At 41.6% G+C, this 15,618-nt stretch overlaps 1 protein-coding gene across 1 annotated transcript; it reads left to right on the top strand.

The window, feature by feature from the left end:
* The first annotated feature begins 986 nt into the window (after positions 1-986).
* LOC128500920 (actin nucleation-promoting factor WASL-like) lies at positions 987-15,226 on the top strand. Its single transcript, XM_053470291.1, has 7 exons — positions 987-1,008; positions 4,337-4,469; positions 7,601-7,643; positions 8,606-8,756; positions 8,985-9,859; positions 14,110-14,209; positions 15,133-15,226. The coding sequence occupies exons 1-7, from the start codon at positions 987-989 to the stop codon at positions 15,162-15,164; spliced, it is 1,356 nt and encodes a 451-aa protein (XP_053326266.1). The 3' UTR covers positions 15,165-15,226.
* Positions 15,227-15,618: the final 392 nt, after the last annotated feature.

Raw genomic sequence — 15,618 nt, 5'->3', positions numbered from 1 at the left:
GATGTTCCCCTTATGGTGACATCACCGCATAATTATTTTTAAATGTTACCACATATTTACAATTTTTTTTAGCTATTTTTTTCAAAATATTTTGATAATCACAGATTGTGATTAGAAAGTTGGGCTCTATTGACTTACATGCAGTCCCTGGAGAGACCCTCTTGGAAACTTTTTTATTTTTTTAAAGGATGCCACCATCTTGCAAGAGGCAAAATCTCTCACAGTGTCGGTTGTGACCGTTGCCCGGAGTGGTCACAGCCCGTCCTGGGGTGGGTGTTTGGTGTCGCTGAATGCCTCGCTATCGAGGCATTTCATCGACACTGTTGAAGCTTAGGAGACGATAGTCGATCTTTTAAAACAGGCCAGACCCCTGATGCCGATCTTGGTGTTGCTGAATGCCTCGCCATTGGAAAGTATAGAATGCATTTAGGTTATTCCGCATTCTTCACTGGCGTTGTTGTATTGGACATTATACGGTAAGAAAAACAGGTATACGTGTACTTTGGACTTCACCCACAAAAGGGCTATAAACATCCATACTGCCTTTGCATTTTCTATGTGGCTCATAAACCAGTGGCTCAGACTGGTCATGCGCTACCAATGCCTGAGCACACACGTGCAGGGCAACTGGAGAGGCCAGAATCAAATCATATGGAAGGCTGGTTGGTTTGCAGAAAAATAATTGTTTGCATTTCTGACCCCTGAACAAAAATCAAGAATGACTGTCTCTTTAACAAAAAGTAGACTCCCATGGTAATGCATTGTGGACCAATGTACTGCCCCCCCAGGCATGCAATGGGTTAAACAACCCAAATTCTGTGGGATCTTTTCACTGGCTGACCCACTTATCACAGGTGTTAGTTGTTCTGAATTATGTTTAAGTTATAAGAAGGCATGAGGCGGGCTGATGATGTATTGGTAAATGGTATAACGCTGTGTTTCGGTACCTGGTTGGGATCTAGCAGGGGATAAACTGCTATTGGGCAATGGCTCTCTTTAATAAAATTGGTGAGTTTGGTTTTATTGCCTTTTATTTAGGAATGCTTAAGGCTGCTTTATATTCAGTGTTAATAAGGAGCAAAATATAGGGTCAGTGGAAATGATTAGCTTCTAAGGCACTTGCCCTGCGTTTAGTGTTTGACTTTTTAGAATCTAAAGTGGATTTTTAAGCTCACTGGGAATGGGCTGTCTAGTGTATCACGCTTTTTGTTGTCCTAGGCAAAAGTCTTCAGCTGAAAGACTTAGTTGGGGAGGTGGCTATGATGAAATGGCTTTGCCCTTTCCGTTCCCACTCAACTCATCAACCTGTCTATCTATGGCATGGTATCTTTTTGTTGTAGGGTTATGTTATAACCTGTCATATTTGCTAATGCAAGAGGAAAAAGTAAAGAATGTTTGTCTTTGGCCTGTATGGTGTATCTCATGCAGGGACAGTCTTGGTACTAAGCATGTCGGGCAGCTGCTTGATATGGAGTGTTGCTCATAGTCAATAAAGGAAATGCCCCTTATGTGTAGAAGTCATTGGTCTGGTACCTGATGGGGGTACAACAGAATCCTCTATGATGTAGGAGGGTATGCATGAGACCGCTCTGCCTATGCTGTATTTTAAGGTATCCAAAAACAAAATGTTGTGGGGGGTGACGAGGGGCTTTTTGTCTGGGGCACTTTTTGGATGAGGACCGCTTGTGGTGTCCTTGCCTTCTGCTTTCATCATTAAAGAATTCTATCTTTTTTTTTTGTGGTGGGAGGAACTCTGAAGTCTATTAACTAAAGGGGCATTTAGTTTACTATGCAGTATGAAGGGCTAACACTGGCATGTTTCTCCAGTAAGAAGGTCTGAGCTGGTCCTGTATAATTCATAGTCCAATAATATGAGGGGAATCATACAGAGATAACTAGGTGTTCTAGGCAGCCACCAAAGAAGTCAATTTGGCTGGCTCTCCATAACGCATGGTTACGACCATGCAATTAAAAAACAAACTAACAAAAACACTCGTTAACCCCCTTTGGCCAATAGACCTCTTTTGTGGCGTGCGCCGTAGTTTGTTGATGTCAAGACCGTTAACGCTTCTGCAGTTTTTGAACTACCAAAACTTGCTGCGGGTGTCCAAAAAAAAAAAAAAAGCTACTGATGGTAGTCCAGTGGACTAGACTGGGTTGTTTCTTGGAAAAGGGAATACATTGTACCCATCCACTTTTTAAAGTAATACCCTCTGTTTCAATGCAGAGATACTTGAAAAGGCAGATTTTGGAGTAGGCGTATACTGCTTAGTTTACGATAAAATAGGTGAGTTTTGCAAAAGAAACAAAAAGAGAACCCTGAAAACGTGTTAACACTTGACAGTCATGTGTGAAGTATTGCATTATCATGCAAGCAGCTGGAAGGAAACATGGAATTTAGGGGGGGGGGGGAAATCTTATAATGAACAGAGTGTGATAATCAGAAAATGTAGCTTTTTTTTTTTTTTTTTTTTTTAAAAGACTTGTGGTCACATGGTGAATTTTTAGTTTGGTAGAAGAAAAGCCTTTTTGTGTAACTGCTCTAGGGCTCAAAGCCAGCTATCCTGGCATGGTGAATCGTTGCTGGTGGTCACCCTGGGCTCATAACTGAGCTCTGCAGAAAGGCTGCTAACCTGTGTGCTGCTGATCTAGCGCTTCATTCACCACAGCAACACATTATTGTGAGAGGAGACTCCAATGTCCCAGGAAGCCTCCTGACAAATGGATGCATATAGAAAACATTTAAAAGTACACTTTTTTATTTTATTGTTTATTTAAAGTATTCAACCTACAAAAGGATATTATCCGGCCTTATGGAGAATCTGCCGGCCCAGGACAGGCTCTGACACACACACACACACACACACACACACACACACACACACACACACACTTTATGCCCTCAGCCTACCCCTCCCTTTAGTATCTTTTTTATATAAAGGTCCCAACTGCCCCCCTTGTGTATGGATGCTGTATGGGGATGTATATATGACTAGTTGATTCCTCCCACGAGTCTATACATTCCCCATACTGCAGGGCAGCATTTCATCTGAGCTGGTCAGCAATATGTAAAAGTTATGTGGCCAATGTGGTCACTCTAATGCCCTCACACACTTGTATTACCAGCTAGCCCCACATTGTATATTTATTTATCTCAGCCCCCCCCTTTAGTGTTGATTTATGTGATGCCTCCAGCCAGCACCCCCTTGTGAATTAATACCCTGCTCCTTTAGTATGTTGACCCTGGCACCCTGATTGCATCCACAAGATCTGCCCAACACCCAGATTGGAAGCCTTTACCTGGCCTTCTTCAGAATTTATTGAAAATACTGCCCTTTTATGATAGAAGCTACATTACAAATATAATTTTGCCTCTGTATAAATCAATGGTACGGCCATACCTTGAATATGCTGTGCAATTTTGGGAACTTATTCTAAAGAAGGATATCATAGCACTAGAAAGGGTGCAGAGGCGGGCTACACAATTAATAAAAGGAATGGAGCACTATAGTTATGAAGAAAGGTTAACAAATTTAAATCTGTTTAGTTTAGAAAAACGTCGCCTCAGAGGGGATATGATAACGTTATATAAATATATTCGGGGCCAATACAAACCATTGTGTGGAAATCTGTTCATAAACAGGACTATGCATAGGACATGTGGTCACGCGTTTAGACTGGAAGAAAGGAGATTTAGTCTAAAGCAGAGAAAAGGGTTTTTTTTTTTTTGTTTTTTACAGTAAGGACAATAAGGATGTGGAATTCTCTGCCTGCAGAGGTAGTTTTATCGGAGTCTGTACAGACGTTTAAACTGCACCTGGATGGATACTTGGAAAAACATAATATTCAGGGATGTAATTTTTGTAATTATGGGGAAACAGCTTATTGATCCAAGTAGAAATCTGACTGACATTTTGGGATCCAGAAGGAATTTTTTCCTGGGTTAGTGCAAAATTGGAAAGAGCCAAACTGGGTTTTTTCCCTTCTTTTGGATAAACTGCAAAAAATTCACAGAAATAGGAAAGGCTGAACTTGATGGACGCGTGTCTTTTTTTCAGCCTATATAACTATGTATAAAACCAAAGTCTTCTACACTACTGGAAAATCTTATGAGGAAAGCTGACAACTACTTACATTTACTTTGTATATGTTTACTGTCAGTTCTGTGTATGCTCCCCTCTGCAGTATACAGCTTATAATATATTTTCTTATTAGGACAACTAAAGGATTGTCCCTTGAAAATGGTATGCTGTAAAGTTTTACATGCTGTCCTGTATGACCTTACCTTACGTTCTACACAGTTCTTTCAATGCCTTTCTGTTTGCCCCCCCCCCAGGATCCATGTTCCAGGTACCAGAGGCACGTACTCAGAATGTTTCAATCTATTATTCTCCAAAGGAGGGTTACAAGGGACAAACCCAAAAAGCCAAACTGAAAAAATCTGATATTGGCTCACCCAGTAACTTCAAGTAAGTTAATCCCCTGCTATACGCTGTAAACTTGAATATCTTATAGAATGTGTATTGGATGGGGTGGGGGTGCCTATTTGGGGGCAATTGAGACCATTGTAAGATCTTGATGCCCTTTAGCTACTGCTTATGCAAACCAATTGGTGGTATACCTTGCAACAGCATAATAAAACTGCAAACACATGAGATTGCTCCAGGGTAAGTGACGCTTCTGCAGTTCTCTTCAATCGACTGCATGCAAGTTAGTAATTTCTGGGAGAAGGCTCTGACACTTCTAAGCAGAAGGCTGTACTTATGGGTGTTCATTTTTTCTCCACCAAAAGACAATCCTTGTTGTGGGGGTATTCTTTTTAAATAAACGCTCTTCCATTATCATGTTTATTTCCTTTAGATATTTAAACTTTTAGATCTTATCCCCCTGTCACGTTTTTCTTCCAGGCTAAAGATGTGTGGGAAAAAAAGTACACACTCTTTGCATTCTATGGCTTTACATGTCAGGACCCAGTAGCGTACCTAGTGTGGGGGGGGGCGGTGCGCACTGGGTGCCGCTCATCAGGGGGTGCCAACTTGCCGGCACCCCTCCAGAGACGGACTACCCACTATCCCCCTGTCTCACTCCCTTCTCCCTATCTACCCCCTCCTAACTATCTACCCTCTCCCCCTTTGAAGTTCACTTACCTTTCAGGAGTCCTGCGGTGGGGGTGCAAATCCCGGCGCACAGCAGCTGTTGCCACGCGGATCGCAAGGGAGCGGTATCAGAGGTCTTTAACAGACCTCTGGCTCCCTTGAGTGATTTTAAAATCAGGACTCCTGAAAGGTAAGTGAACTTCAAAGGGGGAGGGGGTAGATAGGGAGAAGGGAGTGAGACGGGGGGATAGGGGGTAGATAGTGAGAAGGGGTAGGTAGGACAAAAGGGAGTGAGGGTAGATAGGGCAATCATACTCCTATCATGCCAAGTCTGCGAGTACATCCTGGAATCTGGGCATGATAGGAATGTGATTGCTGTTAACAAAAAAATAAATGTGTGTGTGTGTGTGTATATGTGTTATTTAATTGGTGTGTTACTTACTTTAAATAAAAGTGTTAGATTTGTTTTGTATGGTGTGTGTGTGTGTGTGTGGGGGGGGTCATATTCGGTTTCGGCCAGGTAAATGCTGCGTTTTCGGTTTCAGTCCAGAATTCGTTTCCGTGCATCCCTACACCACATCAATGTTTGGCTTAGTATTTAGTGATAGGAGTTATGCTGCACTATTGTCAATGTCTGGCTCAATGTATAGTGATAGGGATTACGCTGTACCACCGTCAATGTGTGCCTCAGTATATAGTGATAGGTGTTATGTTGTACCACCGTCATTGTCTGCCTCAGTCTATAGTGGTAGGTGTTATGCTGCACAACCGTCAATGTCTGCCTCAGTGTATATAGTGATGGGTGTTATGCTGTACCACCGTCAATGTCTGCCTCAGTATATAATGATAACAGTAAGTGTTATGCTGTACCACCTTCAGTGTCTGTGCCGGTATATAACAGTAGAAGCTATGCAGGTGTGTGTGTGTGGGGGGGGGGTGCCACATACAGGATCCGCCCCAGGTGCCAAATACTCTAGGTACGCCCCTGTCAGGACCTAAGCCATCTGTCCCTTATCTGGTATAAAAATTGGGTAAATACAACCTCAGATGAACAACCCATGACACATTAGTGTCATGACTTATTCAACAAAACAAAGCCGAAATGGAGAAGCCATGTGTGAAAAACTAAGTACACCTTATGGTTCAATAGCTTGCAGAACCACCTTTTAGCAGCAATAACTTGAAGTAATCGTTTTCTGTATGACTATCAGGCTCTCACAGATTTTGGCAACTTCTTTAAAATGTTGCTTTAGATCATTGAGGTTTGTGGGCATTTGTTTATGCGCAGTTCTCAAGGTCTCCACACAGCATTTCAATTGGGTTGAGGTCTGGGCTTTGGGACACTGCAACAACTTGATTATTTTCTTTTTCGGCTGTTTTGTTGATTTGCTGTGTGGTGTGATTGGTGTCATTGTCACATTGCATGACCCAATTTTGGGCAAGCTTTAGCTGTTGGACAGATGGCCTCACATCTGACTCTAGAATACTTTTGAGATCATGGTCGGCTCAATGACTGTGTGTAAAGGCAGGGGTGTGTGAGGACAGTATATATGGACAAGCTTGTTTAAGGGCAGTGTAAGTGTGTGTGCTTATTTGTAAACTATAAAGAAAAGCTTTTGATTTTGTTTTTTGTTTTTTTTCCGCTTAGGTCTGAAGCAATACTTGAGGAATAGAGGAAAACTTTTGAAAGCTTGTCTTTAGTATTGTTAAGCCAATAACGGTATTATTGCATACTGCAATAATCTGGTATATATATATATATCTATATAGATAGATAGATAGATAGATAGATAGATAGATAGAGATATAGATATAGATATATAGCATGACTTAGTGGTGGAACTTATTAGTGTCCCTTCAGTTGACTGTGGTGTCTTGTGCCCCCCACCATATATTGTTCCTAGAGTTGCCACTGGCTGAAGTAGAACCTCTTCCTTGATAAGCAATTTAATCTTTTATCTTTTCCCCCCTAACTGAAGTCCCTGTCCCATTTTTTTTATCTGTAAAAACAAAAATATTAATCGAGGTGGTCCTTTATCCTTTTCTATCAATCTGTTTTTAATGTGCCTAATCATATAGAGCTGTCTATTTTTCACTTTGGTTTTTTTTTTTGTACACAGGTTTTAATCTGTGTCTGTGGGATACCACAGTGGTGGTTTTTCTCTTACTAACAAGCTTAATACAATTTTCTGTTGCCTTTTATTAATTCAACTTTTAAATAACCAAATTTCTCCTGATGATGATGACTCCTTTACACATATTCTCAATTTAGAAAAGTCATGCATCTTTCTCTTGCATAGCTTTTTATAAAAAAAAACTATCATGGGGGGGGGTAGAGAGAATGGTTACAAACATTTTAATTATAAATGTACAGTTATAACCGTTATACTTCCTGTATGTAAAGCAAGATCTTTAGTTAATGTATGCTGTGTCTCGTACTTGTCTTGATAGCTCTGTCTAGTGAGCAACTATTGTGTAACTATTTCTATTTTTCTCCCCTCCAGACATGTGACTCACGTGGGTTGGAGTTCTGTGCCGTCTTTAGATGTAAGCACACACATACACTCAATCTATGTAATCTATATGGTCACAAGCACCCTTGGTTCATGATACATATGTTCTCAAATGCTACTGATTTGGCTAAACTTTGGCTGCGTTGGGCGTAGGCTGCATGAAAACTATATGGCTGACTCTAGGCTTTTTAGCAAAATAGATGAGCTATGTCTCCAGCACCCCCTTCTTGATGCATATGGTAAGGTTGGACAATAGAGGTGCATTCCCAACCAGTTAAGCACCATAGGTAACAGTATGACAAAGCTACCTATATGAGTCAGCTCTGATAGCTTTTGTAGAAACATAGTAAGAGGACTAGGAATATATTAACTAAACAAGATTCATCAGTGTTCTTTAAACTTGTCTTTGTGAGCAGTTGGAGTCACACGCATGCAAGTAGGAAGTGGAGTTTCATGACCTCTACTATTGACTGCAAATTAACACTGGCATTGGGCCCATCCGCACCTCTCAAACATGCTTTAAAAAGTGGGGTGCCTATGTCCTGTATTACACACAACGTATACACCCACACATTGCATATGGGGTGGGTGGTTAACATTTTGCAGCCAGGCGGCCCAGTTTTGTGACCTATCATTCTGTTTGCTATGGGATGGGAGGCTGAAAGTGTTGTATAGTGAAAAGTTCTGCTTCTGCCTCTATCACTACACTGTATGTCAATATATACATACAATGTGTTCGGGGACTGATTATGCAAAATTGATGATCAAAAATAGGCTTGAATCCAAACCACACCAGGCCAATAATTGGTAATAATTACATTTGCATTTGACAACAGGCTTAGACTCTGGGACCCAACAGGTATGTGCTCTATGGCCAGTCCATTCCCAAATGTGTGGCAAGAGTGAATTATCTTAGTCTTGAATTATTGTACAATATTTTCTTTGAAGGAGAAATATTTAGCCCTTATTTGAAGACTACTAAACACTTTTTTCCAGGCTGGTTCTGATGTTGACTTGAAGAGGCTTTTCAGCCTGGTTGGCATTACTGAGGATCACTTGCGAGACAGACAAATGTCCCGTAAAATTTTTGAAATCATTGAGAAGAAGGGTGGAATGGAGGCTGTGAGAAAGGAGACTATCAGATTGTGTAAGTTGTTTTTGCGCAGGAAATAGTTTATAGTGTTATATGATTAAGTGAGGCAGAAAGTAGAGCCTTTGTAAGATGACTGGGTAAAGCACTGTACAAAACCACTATCTTTCTTTATATTCAGATTATCCAAGATAAGGATAATATTGGTAACCTTCTTGGTAAGATTGTTAGTTTGTTGTAAATAATTGAAATTCATTTCTAACATGGGCAATTCTTTTCTTCCAGCATCTGTTGAAAAACCCAGTGTTCGTAGTAGACTTCGTTCTTTGTCTTCTTCGCAGCTGACTCCATCCAAGCGTCAGAGCTGTCCTATTGTACCCTCTCCTTGTGCAGCGAAAATGCCAGCCACAATGACTCCTTCAGTGTTAAGCTATCTTCCATCTCTTAGCAGGGTACCACCTCCTTTACCCACACCCCCACCGTTCATTGACTTCCCAGCAATGTCTCCTCTTCCTCCATTGCCTAATTTAGATTATGTATCACCTTCCTTGCGGTGTGCTTCAGGTTCTAAGTCCTCAGCTGGCTATCCACCTCTACCGCCTAGGCCTAATACTAGAAAGCGTTCTCAAGATGTATTGCTGCAGACTTCTAGCTATTCACCTTTTAGTTCTTCTGGACAAAAGTCCTTGACTGGTTCTCAACTGCCTCCACCTCTCCCTTTACCTAAAAAATCTTTAGGGAACCCATATCGTCTTACAGACCAGGATTCTGCAATTGATGACACTTCTGCCCCACCACCTTTGGGGAAGCCGTTTGATCTTCACAAAGACTCTGTAATTTGTGATGCTTCTGCCCCACTATCTTATGGGAAGCCAAATGATCCTCCTAAAGAAAAAGATTGTACAACTGAAGACATGTCTGCACTGCTGCCTCCTCCACCCCCACCTCTTCCATTTAATAAGATTTCATCAGATAGTGAACTGTCAGCACCTACAAGCCTTTCCTGTGATGACGTAGATACTATACTTCAATTTAAGAGACAGACACAAAATGTTGGTGCTAGAAAAAGTTCAATGAAGCAGGCCAAAAAGTCACCACTACATCTGAATGAGCAGAACTTATTCCTAGACCAGATCAAGCAGGGAGTGCAATTGAAGTCTGTAAGTATTTGCCTATTTTGTATTTCAATTCTTTACCTACCATTGATCTTTCAAACTGTTGTACTTTCCAAAGATGAAAAATCAATATTGCTGAGTCTGTATTTGAGTTTTTAATGGACTAAACACAAGTTTTTGGGACCACTGATGTCTCTGCACCACCTGAAGAGACCCCAGAGGACCCAAAAGCTTATGCAACTACAACCTTTCTATTTTTAGTCCAGTGAGTTATCCACTTAAACTAAAGTTTTCACTATTGGAGTCTACCTTGTTTGTGTAGCTAAACATGGTTCTAGTTTAGTTTCTCCAGTCCTAACGGACCTGAATGACCGACCAATCTCTTCTGAGTGGATTTTTAAATGTGCTTTGAATTTATAGTTACCATGTCATTCCTGGTAGCATGTTGTGAGACTCTGCCTATCCAGGTGTGACAAGAAATTAAAAAAACAAAAAAACTCCTGAAACCTCCCCCCTGCCTCTTCTGGGTAGTTGTCATCTTCCTCTTTTTCATGGCTGAGCTCCCTGCCTCGGTTGGACACAGTGGGTGATGAGAGCTGATATTATGGCCTCTTGCCTGCTTAACTGTTGGCTGTATCAACCCTTATTGACCTGCTAAACGTAGGTCCTCAAACAAGCTTGATTTGTCTGGAGAGTCAGATGTCTCTGGTCTAAGTATTCAGCTTATATGGAAACACTCTGTTCAGCTTAGAACGGGCAGAAAAAACTTCTTGCTGGGGTCAGCCAATTAGATTTAAGGATTGGATGCTGCCAACTTACATACCACCTTGTAACATCTACAGTATGTTCCCTGAGGGACTTTGTACTCCCAATAATTTTTTCAAAAACTTTCTGTGGAGGTAGTAGGTAAGTTGGATGTTTAATAAGAGGCTTCAACCATACGGACCTGTGACTCCTGAATCCAAGAATAGACTCTACTCTTCACATGATATTTCGTCCAGACGGTTAGGTTCAGAACCTCATAACATATATCCTAGAACTGTGCAGCAGTGCAAAATGCAGTTTTCAGATTACTGTTTTGGTGGCTGCAGAAGGGATTGCAGCTAAGCTTGTTCTGGGAAGGTCATGTGTGGACAACCTTCATGACCTATGCCAGCCTAGAGTTTAGGGAGCTGTTTATAGAAGAATGCTTTCTGATCTTGTACCTGGAGGAAAATTATCAATCCCTTGGCAGTCTGGATAGCACTAAATTGAACATTCTCAAGTAGCACTGAATGGTTGAGAATCGTGTCACCTGCCTGAAGACGATTCACTAGCTTAAGACAACTTCAAGGCAGGGTCTTCTGTATATGGCCATTTCCCTGCAGGTAGTCAAAGTCTGATATGTGCTTGCCTTAGATCGGATGGTATCTGTGCTCCTCTAATCTCTGTCCTGCTGTACCAGATGTTTGTCGGCCAAATTTCAGATGTCCTTCAGAAGGGATTTGTAAAGGTTTTTACCCAGTTACCCTGAAGATACTACACCAGTTCCTTCTCCAGCAACCATACTAGTATTTAATCCTTAATGTTTTCACTAGTAATTTGTTGAATGTGACCTAAAAAAAGCAGACTGTCAGCTGTGAACTTCCTGGGATCTGAATTTTGGCTTTTCCCAGCTAACCTTGACACCCTTTGAATCTCTGCAGTGTCTGTTTCACTTAAAGCTTTCACTACAGCTAGGAAAGCAGGATTCCTAGCCCTCCCCATTAAACGCTGTACCTCCAGTTTGTAGTGTCTAAGTATTCCACTTTCTACGTAGATCAGATTATTTTGCCAGTATTTTCCCAAACCAAGGACTTAAACACCCAATGCATAGAGGCAGAATTTCATTTATTTGTATGGGATAACTTCCTGGAGAAGTTTTGTAAGGATTGCCTTTGCACTCCCTCGTTACAAAGGTAATGCAGGCTGGAAACTAACCTCCTCCTATACTATTTATTTATGCTAATATGGCTGTCTCAAAATATTGGGCAAGGGCAGGTGGTGTATTTGTGTTGGTAAGGAAGCAATTTTGGAACCATCTGCTAGACTCTTGGGTGCCAGTCTTCTCTAGCTGAAATTTCCTATTACAGCCAAATGCCTGGCAGAGTAAAATTCTGCAGGAAGGAGGGCCGGCCCTACAATGGAGCCGACTGGGGCAATTGCCCCAGGTGGCACTTTAGAAGGGGCGGCACTTTGTTTTGAAGCGGAGGAGAGAGAGAGAGGCGCCAGGCAGGGGGGGGGAGATGGCGGAAATAATGGCGTCAGCGAAGTTTAAAATGCCGCCGCCCGCCCCCGCGTCGGCGGGCGGCATTTTAAACTTCGCCCCAGGCGGTGTTAAGTCTTCGGCCGGCCTTGGCAGGAAGCTAGGTGAGATTGTAACATATTTCTTTTCTCATTACTCCGTTTATTGAAAAAATTCAAAGTGGCATGACAACAAAAGGAACAACGTGCATGTACATTAAAAGGCATAAGACAGGCAAGTAAGTAAAAAGTACAAAGATACACGCACTGTAAAAAAAAAAACAAAAAAAAACTAGAGACATCAAACCAAGGATTACGAGTACGCAGACCCGCGCAGGGAGAGGGATAAACCCATCAGAATACGCAATATACCTTTGGAGAGATGACCATGGTAAACAATTGTCAATCGTACAAATACACCAGAGTGCATGAAATAATGGAGTCGACATGTTATCGAATAGAATAAGAACAAAACGGGGAAAAAAAACCAAAACAAAACAAAAGACGTGTGCCGTATCAACGCCCAATAAGGTAAGTTATGAGCAAAGTGTGAGTGTAAAAAGGGTCATATTGGAATGGCAAAATATCAGCATGAGACCCAGGAGCGAAAGTATAAGGAAGATAACACCAGTTAACAAGTGGAAACAGCCAACAATGAGGGTAAGCGAGGTGAGGAAAGAAGTTCCACCCACCAAAACCACCTCCTGTCATTAATATGAGCTTTTCCCCTGGATGACCAGATTAAGTCCTCCATATGGGAGACAAATTGCATTCTACGGAGAAAGGCCTGAATTGGTGGGGTACAGGGTTTCCTCCAGAACTGGGGAATGACCGCCTTAGCCGCACTTAAAATATGGTATGTTATCGAATTCTTATACTTATGCGGCGGGACGGAGCTATGGTGAAGAATAGCCGCTTCTGGGGATAGAATGAAGGACGGATCCGAGACCTCCTTAAGGATACGCTCGATCTCTGCCCAAAAGGGCTGAATCATGGGGCACTCCCACCAGATATGGAGGAGCGTACCGGGTCCAACCAGGCATCTCCAGCATAAGTCAGGGACCGAGGGGATAAAACGATGTAAATCATGTGGGACACGGTACCATCTAATAAGTAATTTATACGATGTCTCTTGAATTTTACTAGAGATAGCCCCTTTATGTATAGATTGAAAGATGCGGTCCCACTCCTCATCAGTGGAAATAGCAGGTAAGTCCGCCTCCCACATGGCGAGAAAATAGGGTTTCGGGATAGCGCGCATAGATCAAAATTGCGCTAGGTGAGATTGTGACCTTGTAGAAAGATTGCTGTAGTAAAGGGAGGTAGACTATGTGTAACCAAAGCATTTGTCAAAGGCTGAAGAAAGCATTTTATTCGTCAGTTTTGTTATATAGTTATATAGGCTGAAAAAAGACATGGGTCCATCAAGTTCAGCCTTTCCTATATCTGTTAATTTGTTGCTGTTGATCCAAAAGAAGGTGAAAAAACCCCGGCTTCGCTCTTTCCAATTTTGCACTAACCAGGGAAAAAAATTCCTTCCTGACCCCAAAATGGCAGTCAGATTTCTCCTTGGATCAATAAGCTGTTTCTCCATAATTAAAGATTATATCCCCTAATAGATTGTTATCCCTTACCACATGCTACCAGGAGTTAAATTCTTCCTGAGAATTTCTTTTCATTGTCATTTCCTAGTAACAAGATACCCACCCTAATCAAGTTTTGCACTGAAGTTCAGCTTTCCACTTTATTCATTGAGGGTTAAGAGGAGTTTCGGAGAGTTTAATTTCCTGCCTTACCTTGATAGGCGGAGCTATCTCCTACCACATGACACTATATACATTAAGAAGTACAATAAACATTGGCAACGTTTCTAGTTACTGATGAGAAACTTTGCCAAGAGCAGATTGTGATTGAATGCCATGCTTGGGCAATGCCGCACATCGTAATATATACTTTAACGGTTGTAGGAGGACACAATGCTTGTCAATGCCATGGCTCTAACTTCACAACTTCACTGTATCATGCTTGTCTAGGTTTCCCATACTGCAAAAGCAGAATCTTCCAACTGTTCCAGTATTGTCACAGCTTTAATGGATGTCATAAAGAAAAGACACAAGGCCATACAGTCATCTGGTAAGGATGCATCAGTGCTGGTTTATGTATAACTGATTCCAGAGCAATGTTTGAAAATGGTCTTATAACTAGATTTTGGTGCCGGCCAATTGTTCGTGTGGGGGAAATCTTCGTCTTCCACAAATTTGCCCGTTCCAGTGTTCGGTTAAGGTGACCTATTCGTGTACATTCTTTCTTCGTTTTTGTTTGTTTTTTTTCTGGGGGAGTTGATACAGGGTTAAAGCAGTACGCACCACACGGCAGCTTTGGCGCCAGGATTTTAAAGGTCCGTACGAGTGACTCTATTGGTCGCCGGCGGGGGCCTCCTCTGCCATCAACCAATGAAGCACAGTTGCACTTCATTGGTTGATGCTAGAGGAGGCTCCTGCAGGTGAACAATAGTCGCTCGCACAGACCTTTAACTCAAGCGAACCTGTGGATTTCCGTTCCTGTTAACCCCTGTGATGTCAGTCGATAAATTAGGCTAGATGGGGAAGGGACTAGGGAGATTAGTAGATTAATGAAGACTAACACTTAGATTCTTCGTGTACCTTTTGCAGACACCATGTTCATTTATTTGTATTAGGGCTGAACAACTAAAACACACCCTTTGTGTTAGTTTTCATGTTCACCCATGTACGAATACACAAGTCTACTTATAACCACAACAACCCAAGGAATGTTCCAAATGGCAAAAAACTCCATTGGTTGGTATAAGACAAGTTTAACTCCCTTGCAGTGGAAAGAGTAGAGCTATCTGGAGACCTGGGAAAGAATCCTGGGGCGTTCTCATGTGTGCTGGCACTGTCAAGTTTGTAACTTCGCATTTTAAGATTTACATACTGTCATACTTGAATTCTGTAGGGGGCTTTTGTTAATTTAAAGCCCTAAAGCTGGTGTATAAATGCTTAAACTATTCCAATATGTCTTTAATCTAGGTGAAGAGGACGAAGCAGAAGATGATTGGGATGACTAGCAATTCTTGATGGTGTGGTGGACTTGCCACTGATTTTCATGTTTTTTAAAAGGCTGTCACTATTTATATTTAACAAAAAAAACACTGCTGATATGTAATATATTAATAATAAAGTTGAAAAGGATAAGCAGTTATCCCATTATGGGGCATGGAATATTATTTGGGGCTATACTAATGGGAGAGCTGTGAACTTTCAGGTGGCCAAACAATTTTTCCTGGCTAATACAAGGTGCTAATTTATATATTTGGCGACAATTTGCCCTAAACTCTCTGCCCAGTGTTGTGAAACCCCAGTGGAATAGTCGTGGTGAACTTGGTGTGGAGTAAACACACAGTTTATACTAGCAGAGTGGCACGAACCCCTCTGTCCCTCTTTTAAGATCTATAGGCAAAACATAGTCCAATATAAGATCTGTAGCCATTATTACATGCTACATGTACCTCACAAAATACC

Source organism: Spea bombifrons, chromosome 6, assembly GCF_027358695.1.
Source record: "Spea bombifrons isolate aSpeBom1 chromosome 6, aSpeBom1.2.pri, whole genome shotgun sequence".
NCBI lineage: Eukaryota > Metazoa > Chordata > Amphibia > Anura > Pelobatidae > Spea > Spea bombifrons.
Note: the sequence above shows the minus strand (reverse complement) of the source record. Positions and strands in the feature narration are given on the sequence as shown.